Source organism: Emys orbicularis, chromosome 8 (genome assembly GCF_028017835.1).
Source record: "Emys orbicularis isolate rEmyOrb1 chromosome 8, rEmyOrb1.hap1, whole genome shotgun sequence".
Classification (NCBI taxonomy): domain Eukaryota; kingdom Metazoa; phylum Chordata; order Testudines; family Emydidae; genus Emys; species Emys orbicularis.
The window spans coordinates 8555637-8568701 of record NC_088690.1 but is presented as its reverse complement, the minus strand read 5'-3'; the positions used below and the strand labels follow the sequence as shown (position 1 = coordinate 8568701).

At 39.1% G+C, this 13065-nt stretch overlaps 1 protein-coding gene across 1 annotated transcript in view; it reads left to right on the top strand.

Moving 5' to 3' along the window:
* Window positions 1-13065, top strand: part of AGBL4 (AGBL carboxypeptidase 4) — a 1406728-nt gene that overhangs the window by 744551 nt on the left and 649112 nt on the right. Inside the window, exon 6 of the mRNA XM_065409275.1 lies at window positions 5108-5147. Coding sequence (XP_065265347.1) covers window positions 5108-5147 — 40 coding nt within the window. The remainder of the gene's footprint in view (window positions 1-5107; window positions 5148-13065) is intronic.

The window sequence follows — 13065 nt, the reverse complement described above, 5'->3', positions numbered from 1 at the left end:
CTGTTAAAAATCTCCAATGATGGAGATTCCACAACCTCCTTAGGCAATTTATTCTAGTGCTTAATCACCCTGACAGTTAGGAAGTTTTTCCTAATGTCCAACCTAAACCTCCCTTGCTGCAATTTAAGCCCATTGCTTCTTGTCCTATCGTCAGAGGTTCAGAAAAAAAAAAATTCTTCCTCCTCCTCGTAACAACCTTTTACATACTTGAAAACTGTTATCATGTCCCCTCTCAGTCTTCTCTGTTCCAGACTAAACAAACCCAATTTTTTCAATCTTCCCTCATAGGTCATGTTTTCTAGACTTTTAATCATTTTTGTTGCTCTTCTCTGGACTCTCTCCAATTTGTCCACATCCTTCCTGAAATGTGACACCCAGAACTGGACACAATACTCCAGTTGAGGCCTAATCAGAGTGGAGTAGAGTGGAAGAATTACTTCTTGTATCTTGCTTACAACACTCCTGCTAATACATCCCAAAATGATGTTCACTTTTTTTGCAACAGTGTAACACTGTTGACTCATATTTAGCTTGTGGTCCACTATGGCCCCCAGATCCCGTTCCGCAGTACTCCTTCCTAGGCAGTCATTTACCATTTTGTATGTGTGCAACTGATTGTTCCTAAGTGGAGTACTTTGCATATGTCCTTATTGAATTTCCTCCTATTTACTTCAGACCATTTCTCCAGTTTGTCCAGATCATTTTTAATTTTTATCCTATCCTCCAGAGCACTTGCAACTCCTCCCAGCTTGGTATAATCCACAAACTTTATAAGTGTACTCTCTATACCATTATCTAAATCATTGATGAAGATATTGAACAGAACCAGACCCAGAACTGATCTCTGTGGGACCCCACTCATTATACCCTTCCAGCATGACTGTGAACCACTGATAATTATGCTCTGGGAACGGTTTTCCAACCAGTTTTGCACCAACCTTATAGTAGCTCCATCTAAGTTGCATTTCCCTAGTTTATTTATGAGAAGGTAATGTGGGACAGTATCAAAAGTTTTACTAAAATCAAGATATACCATGTCTATCGCTTCCCCCCTATCCACAAGGCTTGTTACCCTATCAAAAAAAGCTATCCGGTTAGTTTGACACGATTTGTTTTTGACAAATCCATGCTGACTGTTACTTATCACCTTATTATCTTCTAGATGTTTGCAAATTGATTGCTTAATTATTTGCTCCATTATCTTTCCGGGTACAGAAATTAAGCTGACTGGTCTGTAATTCCCCAGGTTGTCCATATTTCCCTTTTTATAGATGGGCACCATATTTGCCCTTTTCCCGTCATTTTTGTATATGGCTGACCATTCCTTTTCTAACTTGGCTATTTACTATACATTTTGAGTTCAAATTGCATTAAACAAGCATAAGCAATGCTGTTGGCCATGTGGCTGCTAAAACAATTTGCTATTGGCAAATCGTAGCTTCATAGAAATACACCTCAGGGTTTAGGTCCATGATCTATATCAAGTATAACTCACAATCAGAGTACTTTCTTCGTATACACTTATGGATCGATTGAGCCATTTAGGCACAGCCTTGCATGGGAGGAGTGAACCCATTGCTACACACCTTCAGATACAGTAGCTTTACTATGATGCTTCCTTTATGCCCACAAAAGATATGGCGAATGCAGACCCTGTAGTCCCTGGAGAGTAGCGTACAACTGTGCCTGGGATTTAGGGAGGTCACATAAGTCAGGGAAAGGTTCCTCCCACCACTATCCTGGCACATCAGTTTAAGGATAAGGCACAATCTGGTCCTTGGTGTTTATAATAAAGTTAGCAAGATAAGTCATATTTCTCATGCATACATGGGGATGTATATTCAGAATTGTCAGTACTTGGAATACAAGTGAAACTGTACCCAACAACAGCTTTTACACTATACAAAAGAGTTAAAACACATAAGTAGGCCATAAACACACAACATAAAGAGAATGCTACAGAAGATTACAGCTCTGATGCTACTGCCTGACACCCATGCCACCTGTGGACTCGATCCCAGAGTCCTATACAGACAAAGCATCCAATGCACCCAGGTGTCCATTGGTATAAATGGGCATACAACTCAAGGAAGTTCAGTGAAGTTGCACAGGCGAACAGCAGTGATGAATTGTGCCCATTGACTTCAGTCAGTAGTGTTTTGTAAGCATAGAGACTGCAATTTTTGGTACTCTGAAGGGGAAGATCTTTAATCAGTAAGACTTTCTAGAGAAAAATATCCACTGTGGGATCACTGACACATAGTTTCCTCCTCAAGGACTTTCACCTGTCACCAGAAGAATAGAGAGTGTGTAATGATCTGAATTAGATTAGAAAAGGATCCATAGGCCTGACAATAAATGAAAGTAACACAGACATTATTGAGGAGATTAGGAGAGAGAAATTAAACTGGACAGTATATATTGTGATGCCAGCTAAACACACAAGTGTTGGCCATAGAGAGTTTTAGAGGAATGATAACTATTAGAAAGTGCAAGGAAAAAATAGACCAGGGGTCAGCAACCTTTCAGAAGTGGTGTGCCGAGTCTTCATTTATTCACTCTAATGTAAGGTTTCGTGTGCCGGTAATACATTTTAACGTTTTTAGATGGTCTCTTTCTATAAGTCTATAATATATAACTAAACTATTGTTTTATGTAAAGTAAGTAAGGTTTTTAAAATGTTTAAGAAGCTTCATTTAAAATTAAATTAAAATGCAGAGCCCCCCAGATCGGTGGCCAGGACCCAGGCAATGTGAGTGCCACTGAAAATCAGCTCGCGTGCCGCCTTTGGCACGTGTGCAATAGGTTGCCTACCCCTGAAATGGACAATAATAAAATCCACTTGTGAGAAGGAAAGTGTAAACTTGCCTAGCCACCATGGAGGTGGAAAGCCCTATGCAATAGAAACTTAGGTTATGCAGAAGCTGAAAAGGATAATATCATAGGAACATAGGAATTTCCGTAATAGATCACACTGGTGGTCTGTCCAGGCTAGTATCCTGTCACTGCCGCTACCACCTGTTTCAGAGGCAGACAGAGAAACCCGTCATAAGCAGTGAAGGGATAATCTGCCTCCAGGGATAGATTATTCCTAAACCTCACTAGTTAGAGGTTGGTTTATGCCTCGAATCATGAGAGCTTATATCTCTGCCAAAACCCTTGTTTCTTTTTCTAATATTTACTGTTAACTCAGGGTAGAATCATAGAATCATAGAATATCAGGGTTGGAAGGGACCTCAGGAGGTCATCTAGTTCAACCCCCTGCTCAAAGCAGGACCAATCCCCAACTAAATCATCCCAGCCAGGGCTTTGTCGAGCCTGACCTTAAAAACCTCTAAGGAAGGAGATTCCATCACCTCCCTAGGTAACCCATTTCAGTGCTTCACCACCCTCCTAGTGAAAAAGTTTTTCCTAATATCCAACCTAAACCTCCCCCACTGTAACTTGAGACCATTACTCCTTGTTCTATCATCTGGTACCACTGAGAACAGTCTAGATCCATCCTCTTTGGAACCCCCTTTTAGGTAGTCAAAAGCAGCTATCACATCCCCCCTCAGTCTTCTCTTCTGCAGACTAAATAATCCCAGTTCCCTCAGCCTCTCCTCATAAATCATGTGCTCCAGCCCCCTAATCATTTTTGTTGCCCTCTGCTGGACTCTTTCCAATTTTTCCACATCCTTCTTGTAGTGTGGGCCCAAAACTGGACACAGTACTCCAGATGAGGCCTCACCAATGCCAAATAGAGGAGAATGATCACATCCCTCGATCTGCTGGCAATGCTCCTACTTATACAGCCCAAAATGCCGTTAGCCTTCTTGGAAACAAGGGCACACTGTTGACTCATATCCAGCTTCTCATCCTTTTCTGAAGAACTGCTTCCTAGCCACTCGGTCCCTAGTCTGTAGCAGTGCACGGGATTCTTCCTTCCTAAGTGCAGGACTCTACACTTGTCCTTCTGGAACCTCATCAGATTTCTTTTGGACCAATCCTCTAATTTATCTAGGTCCCTCTGTATCCTATCCCTACCCTCCAGCATACCTACCACTCCTCCCAGTTTAGTGTCATCTGCAAACTTGCTGAGGGTGCAATCCACGCCATCCTCCAGATCATTAATGAAGATATTGAACAAAACCGGCCCCAGGACCGACCCTTGGGGCACTCTGCTTGATACCGGCTGCCAACTAGACATGGAGCCATTGATAACTACCCATTGAGCCCAACGATCTAGCCAACTCTCTATCCCCCTTATAGTCCATTCATCCAGCCCATACTTCTTTAACTTACCGGCAAGAATACTGTGGGAGACCGTATCAAAAGGTAGTCTTGTTATCCATATAAATGTCTAATCTTGTTTTGAATACTGCTAAGCTTTTGGACTCAGTGAAATATTGAGACAATGAATTCCACTGGGTAATAGTGCACTATGTGAAAAAGTATTTCCGTTCATCAATTTCTAGTTTATTATACTACTAACAATATTATTTTACACTTTCATTTCACCATTCATCCAAGGCTCCCAGAGCAGTGTTCAAACAATTAAAGCTCAACACCCCTATGAAAAAAACAGTCATGCCCACTTTACAAATATAGAAACTGAGACTCAGATATTCAAAGCCAGATAAGGTGGTGTGAGTGCCGAAGTCCCATTAAAATGAATGTGAATTAGTCATTCATACCCCTTTAGGTGTCTTTGAAAAATTTCCTCCCAAGGGAATATAATTATTTGTTTACCCGAGTCCAAACTGAGGCAGTGACTTAATCAAGAAGAGAATCGTAGAGTAGCACCTTAGTGCCTTCCTCCTTTTCTATGAAGTCAACGATCCCTTACATTTGAAGCAGCTAGTTAAAAATACACATGGACACACACATTTGCACTTTTATCCAAAAACCCAATTCAGAAATGTAAATAAACCTGCCCTGAAGGGACTGACTAGATTTCTTTCCTTAGTCGGAAGGTACATATGGCTCCCATCCAAAATAGTTGCTCTGAGCTGTGTAACTTGTAATTTATTCCAGTGTAAATGTCAGAACACTTTCTTTGCATGTCTAAGATGACCCACTGAAATTAGTCCCCCTTTAAGAATTCCTTTTATAATTTGCTTTTCAGCAACAACGGCAACTTGACCTGCTGACTATAACCAACCCTGGTGAGTAAGCTACGAAGCTCGGCTTTTATCTTTTCTTAAAGAGACGGTTGTCTAAATGTGTTTTTTTCCCCTGTCTCTGGCATGCAAAATGAAAAACACTGTTCCCCAGAAAATCTTTAACATAATAACAAGTGACAGCTATATTGTGCTTGGCAAAGCCCCGGGTAGTTATCCGTTCACAGAGCTGCCTCTTCAGACCTTTACTCTATGAATTTGAGTGCTGATATTTCTTTAAGCCTCCTGGGGTTACAGTTAGTGGTATGTCTGCAGGGTAGATGCCCTAGAATTCACAATGTATGTTCAAGTATCACAGAAATGTAAGTTTTACTCTCTTCAGTGCTAAATACATTTCAGGGGTGTAAAGAGTCAGTGGCTTTCAGCGTGCACTGTTGGAGGGAGAATATGCAGGTTAATTCTGAAGAACCTTAAAGTAAATGAGTTCGGAAATATCTAGGTAAAAATAAAACACTTTCGAAACAGTCCTCTCAATAATGACTTTTGTTATTTGTCTGCAAAGGAAAATCCCCCAAATGTGTTATAGGTTGAATTTCTGGTCACTAGTCATGAAAGTAGTTTCATATCTCTGGCATGGTGTTTTTCAAAGGTGTCACTGTTGGGATTGAAATGCAGGCCAGATGAATGAGATTTCTCTTTGATCTAAGCTCTTGTTCAGTTTCTTCAGTAAGACTGGCTCAATTTCTTTTCATTAGCTCTCCTAGAGGTCTACTGTCCACCAGCAACAGAGAAACACCACAGAGAGTTGGTACTAGCTTTGGTAACCAGTATTTTTCTGTCCCTCAGCTCTAAATGCATCTTTATCTTTTTGTCTGGCTTTAACGGGGAATGTGTTAGCAAAGTGAGCAGGTGTTATGGGACAGTGGGCAAAATGCGACACATTTTGCTTGGATAACTATTTTGCATCAATAATTGTTCCAACACTGTAAATGTAGATATCTGTGACATGACTTCTCCTTCACTAACCTTGTTCAAATAGTAATCATTAAAAAAAGGAGAAGAAGAAACACTTTGTTGGGACAGATGTTTGAGGCTACTGGCAATTGCATCACATTTTTGCATGTTCATTTTTCATACAGTTTGCAATTATGTTAATATATGCTTAGGGCACTTGCTGATAAAAGCAACAATACAGTGAGAAAGAGCCATTGTCACCACTCTGACTACAAATTCAAGGGCAAATATGACACATTTTTCCATATTTTGTATCTTCAATGTCCCCTGTTTCTAAAGAAAAAAAGAAAAGAAAAAAAAATCCCTGAAGGTCACAATCAGAATAAACACTCAGATCTTGGATAAAGTTACTGAAGTCCACAGCCTTTTTTATAGGAGAAAAGGAGGGTTGGGGGGGGAAATCACTTAAGGGAGAGACATTTGTTTAACTTGTATTTATGATACCTTCTTTACTGTGATGACTGATGCAATGTTCACTGGAGCAATAAAAGAGTTGATTAAGTTGAGTTTGTGCATAGATGTGATTACAGTAAGTATCTAGCACTTCAGATCTTTCAGTTTTGCACAGCAACATAGCAATTAGTTAGAAGGATCAGCATAGGTACATACTAAGAGTTTCCACTGATTATGTAGGTAGACATGCTGTGTTCCAAAAAAAAGACTTCCTTGCCAGACATTTTTCAAGATGTGCATTTTTTGTATTTTTGTGTGTTGATAGCCAGAAATCCATAATCATTGATTTGATAAAGTATTTAAAAAAATTGGGCCAAGATTCATGTAGCCTAGAGTTTGGCTGCTAAATAAGTTTGAACTCATTATCAAAAGGGCTGAGCATCCTCAGGCCAAACTTATTTAGGAGTCTAAAATTTGGATTTTCTAAAGAGTTTAAGGGAGTTAGGCATTCAGCTCTTTTTAGGATGCTTTGAAAAATCCCAACCTAAATATAGATTTAGGAGTCTAACTTCAGGTCATACAGGTTTCAAAATCTTAGCCTTGGGAATTATTTATCTTTAGATATTGTTACTTTTTTATATTTTCATTTTGGAGGACTGTCTTTATGATTTGTTAGCAATGGACTGTTTTTACAGAGACATGATACAGCTTATGACTGAGTACTTTGGATGATCTGAATTAGGGGCCGAATAGTTTGTTTTCAACTGTCATTTCTCTGGAAATTCTTTAAGTTTTCCATCCTGTGTAAAGGCAGGCAGCCTCCTGTACAGTGGATGTCACTCAGCTAGTCTTGTCTACAATAGGAAAATCCCCTATAGCTTGACAATATCTGTCAGCAGTGGTGCATTTCTGGCATGGTCTAACTACAAGTATAAAGCAGAACAAAGTGAATTCAGTACCATTTCAGAAACCCTGGTGGCCTTTGTAAACTGCACACCTGTCATAAGATAACATTAGAGAGACAGGGTAGGTGAGATAATATCTTTTATTGGACCAACTTCTGTTGATGAGAGAGAAGCTTTTGAGTTAGAGAGCTGTTCTTCAAGTCGAAATATACTCAGAATGTCATAGCTAAATACAGGGTGGAATAGATTGTTTAGTATCAGTAGTTAACACATATTTCAAGGAATCATTCAAGGTGAAGTAGCCCATTAACACCTCTCCAGCCATATGGGGGAAAGGGAGAAAAAAAAGCTGGTGGTGTGGGGGGGACAACTTGATTGGGTTATAGATTGTTGTAATAAGCCATAAATCCAGTATCTCTATTCAGTCCACGATTCTTAGTATCTAGCAAAGTTATGAATTATGGCTCATCTTTTGGAAGTGTTGTGCAGGTTTCCTTTGAGGATGAGGACTGAGAGGTCAGATATAGAGTGATCGCTTTGTAATCTGTTCCACCTTGTATTTAGCTGTGACATCCTGAGTACATTTCTCAGATCTGAAGACGCGCTCTCTGGACAGTTTGTGTCTCTCACCAACAGAAATTGGTCCAGTAAAAGGTCTTACCTCAGCTGCCGTATCCTTCTAATATCCTGGGACCGACATGGCTACAACAACACTGCATACAACATGAGGTAACATTCTCTCTCTCTCTCTCTCTCTCTCTCTCACTCACTCACTCACACACACACACACACACACACACACACACACACACACACATGTTATCTGAGTTTTTAGTCACTGAGGTGTTGAAGAACCCTGCTGGCTGTAACTGTATTTTTTTCTTCAAGACCCTCTGTGCATTCCCACTTGGGGAATGGTGCCTCCTGGCAGTGAGCATATTTTGAAATGATACTGAACCCTTTCATTCTGGTCTGCACTTGCAATCAAACCATATTCAGAGTTGGATCAACTGCACCCACTGGTGGCAACAAATGTCAACAACGGATAGTTTTCCTAGAGTAGAGAAGGCTATTAATGGGCATGGTTGCAAGATAACATCATGTCATTAATACTCACTTACCAGTATTTAAGGGAATTTAAACTGCACTTCCTTCATGTTGGGTAACTAGAAGAAAGAGTAAGTGAAATTAGTAAATGTTGTTGCTACACTCCTTTCTTTTGCCCCTTGGCATGTGAGTTACAAATGGGTTCTCAAGACCTCAGTGACTAAAAATTCGGATAATAATTCGAGAGCTGTCACAGGAAGCTTAATGTTATGTCATGACAGATGTACCATTCAAAAAGGTCACTGTTGTATAATGATTCAACAGAGCTTAAGTGTTATCTTAAGTGTTGACCATCTTTTATTGTTAGTATCACCTTAATCAGAAGTTATTTTGAACCCACATTGTGGTGCTGCCCAGACATTGTCTGTCTTGCATTCACATTGCTCCAGATGGCCTGCACACAATAAGCAAAGTGTATAGTGCTGCTGTTTACTAGGACAAGCAGGTGTGGTGAAACAATATAGCTGAGCCCTTCACAGACCAACCATCTCCTGTGACTTTCCTGGCTATGACAGAGAAACTGTTCTGCAGACTGAGTCTTTTTTTAAGGCTCTAGTAGTGATGAAAACCTTAGTTTTGATTTAAAAGTAGCTTTGTAAGTCAGAATGAATACTCATTTGTCCCTAACATGGATTGAGTGTATTCTGGAAAAGTAGTGATGGAGGAAATGTTGGGATTGAAAAATTGGTACTGTACATGTACAGAAATTAAATATTGTATGAGACATGTATGTATATGACTGCGGACCCCATTTCAAAGTCCCTATGGAAATGGCTCAGGAAATGTTCCACGGGATGTTGAAAAGCAGAAGAAGCTGTTCAACAGGTGGTGTAGGCTTCATTGGGTGCCGGATCTCCTTGATGTGACTGACACTCACTTATCAGTATTTAAAGGAGTTTAAGTTGCACTTCCTTATATGTCGAGTAGCTCAAAGAAAGAGTAAGTTAAATTTGTAAATGTTGCTACACTCCTTTCTTCTGCCCCTTGGCATGTGAGTTACACCATCTTAGACTCTGTAAAACTCCATGCGATTCAGTGAGTCAAATTCAGACATGACTTGTAAAGTGGGGAGGGGAAAGAAGTTAAGCATTCATAAATGGGTGTGTGTCTAGAGCGAGTCCAAGTTGAAGTAACATAAACTTTGATGAGAGGAGGGGCTTAAGGATGTGAAGTTTCACCAACGTATATTTATTTCCTTTAAACTTACTTAGCTTTACTTCTGAATTTCATCTGAAGCACTCCCTGAACCATTTTTAGTAGACTCAAACTTTAGGGCCAGTGCTTCTGCTGTCATAAATTAGTTTAGCTTCACAATGAAGATAAGCTGATTTACAGCAGCTGAAGGATCTGCCCTTTGTTTCTAGCTGGCTGTTTGTGGTTTTGTGAATACTCACTATGTTACAGTATCATTCAGGAAGGTGAGTTCAACTCCCACTGCATTTTTGTTAAATTATTGATAGTGTAAATGGAAGTGTGATTGAACCCACTGGCTTTAAAATTGGCTAAGATGTTAGATTGCCCAGGAACCTCCATCACAAATATTCCTTTGAAATTCTCTTTGATTCAGCCTTCTTCGGGGCTTGATCCTTTCCTACCACCCTCTCTACTGCAAATTTAAAATAAACTTTTCTTGAAATCAGTGCACTGTCAGGAGCCATTCATCAGCACTGGAGGTGTACGTTTCCCAGATGTATCTAAAACTCACTCCATTTGGCAGCAGTAAATTGAATACATTTAGAAAACATGGGGTAATTGAATGTCCCCCAGTGCCCCGCTTGTCTGCAACATCGAATATAGAATGTTTTAAGTCTCTTTCATTTCCATTTTAAGAGAAAAATAAAATAAGAGCTAAATCCTTAGTTCATTAGCCATGATTTACTTAGATTTTTCACAGAGCACTTTAGGAGTTTGCACCCTATACCAGAGTAAAAAAATATATAAATTCTAAGTTAAGGGCTATGGGATTTGATCCTAAAACTGTAGTGGTTTCTGAGCATGTCCTTACTAATAAAGTATTGTACTTGTAGGAAAGAAAGAAGGCTTGATTTTAAAAAATATTTACCAGACTGAACTTTGTGGAGCTAAACCCTATCAATTAAAATATTCCTTCCCCTGTAATATCTCCTGTGCTGTGCTTTAAAAATGTCTCAATTTCATTAATTTGTGATACACTGAATTCTTGTAAGGTGGCTTTAGTTTCCGCCATACATATTTTACCACTTTAAATCATAGATATAGGACTGTTGCCTAATTAATTTCCTCTGGTGAGAAAAATATATTTCTACTTTCCTTCCACGAACAAAGTGATATGTGGGATTTACTGTACTTTTTAGCTGATTAAGTGTTGCATTTCCACACACCATTGCTTATGAGACTCCCTAGTAAAATTAGATGAAGAGAAGAAAAGCTTTAAAATATGATTTTGAAAGTTACTTAAGAATAAGCTCAACTACTGAATGCCCCCTGCAAGACATTTCCATTACCTTCCTGAATATTCTGACAATCTACTTCTTTCTAATTGAAGCATGAAAATAATATGAACTTGAAGTCATGAAGCTATAATACACCTATTAGTAAAAATGATACAGGGTAATAAAATGTGACAGAACGTTGTTCACTGTTAAAACTCATGCACTAACTATTCTTGATAGTCCATGCTAATTAATACAACATTGATTTTGATCAAAGTACATGTCAAGGGATACAGGCTGAGTTTTCAAGCAGCCTAACATAATTATGGTTTATGTTTGTGTTGGTGAAAGCTTCATATGCTGTTTTGTTTTAGGGGGGAAAAAACCCTTTCAGTCTTTCTAATAATAACTGATTCATCTAAAAGGAACACTCAATGAGGTCTGGGAGCTAAGCTATTCCTCGTGTTACATTTCTAAGATGTTATGGGTTTAATCTAGGGTGACCAGATGTCCCGATTTTATAGGGACAGTCCCAATATTTGGGGCTTTTTCTTATATAGGCTCCTATTACCCCCCACCCCCATCCCGATTTTTCACACTTGCTATCTGGTCACCCTAGTTTAATCACCTTTGCGCCCACAAAGGTTTAAAATGGATCCTGAGAATGTTAAGGGCAAATGGGAGAACAGACTCCAAAGGTTTGGTTTGATATTACTCTAAATAAATTGATATCGCTTACACATCAAATAAAGAAATTGGAGCCTCAGCCAGCAGCCAGTTACAAAATGATCAATCACATCTGAGCGCTAAAGAATTAGGAAGGAGTTTGTTCTAATCTTAATGGAGTTTTAGAGACATGTTGTGATAGCAAAAAGTGATAAGCTTCCTCCCTGCCCCTTCCTCCCTGCCCCCTCCCAGCAGCAGGGTTCTGGCTCTCCAAGAGCCAATCAGGCACCGTGACTTCTTATACAATGAGGATTAGAGATGGAATATATGCTCAAAAGTAAGAATTTCTCATTTACAAAAGACAAAGGTGTAGCAAAGAAGAGTGACATTGCTGCATACCCACATTCTAGCCATACATACTTATGAGGCTCAGGGGCTTCATAACCCCTAACCCTCACCCAACCCATATCCATACCTACATGCTGGCTTGGTGGCTGCAGAAGTGTCACATTCTGCCTGTGGGTTGGGGTCACTTTCCATCATCTCCGTCCCGCACACAACAACCCACTCACTTTGGCCTTGTTCTGAGAGAGGTGAATTTACCCTTATAATCACTTTCCTGTGTATCTATTGATATACATATATATCTATATAAACCCCAAATTACCAACATGTAAAATCTTGTTTCCAATTGAAATGATAGATAATTTTAGATTAAATAAAAAAATGAGATTTTTTTTATGTGTTTGTTTGCTAAATATTTAGCTTTGGTAAATCTGTTTTTGTTGTTGGTTTTATTTCTTGCATAAGAAACCTGACTCTTTTGTATATCTATAGGATAAGTGGTGTTTCATCAAGATTAAATAAGACCACAGAGAGGGCATTTTGAAGGCTAACTCCATTATTTTTGAAGAAAAACATCAAGCTTTTTCACAATGCCTTATTATTATTCTGGGTCACCGTGATGTTTCCATGCACCTTGGCATGTTCCTTTAATTGGATCCTTGTGTACGAAGGTCCAGTACAGTTGCATTGAAAGCTGACATTTCTAACTAACTGACCTTTTCAGGCCCACTGATACTCCTATAATGATTATCCTCTAGCATTGTTTGGACACAATACCACATACTTCACAGCACATAAAGAATATGGTCTCTGAAAACTATTCAAAATTCCCAATCTCAAGTTAGCAAAATGAGAAAATTGGGTGCAAACATTCATCAGACTGTTATTGTGCAGGTATCGATTTGAATGCCCTTTCATTTCTCTGGGAAAAAGTGTTGTATTATGGAGCTCTAAATTAACTTTTGTTCTGTTATTTTTCCCCAGTAACTATAAAAAGGTCAAATTCATTCATAAGGCTGAATAGATTTGCTGGAGATAAGCAATAAGATAGCAATCAACCTTCAAATAACCTTTAAAGAGACAGTATCTTCTTTTCTGAACAATAATTGATCTGTTCATTAA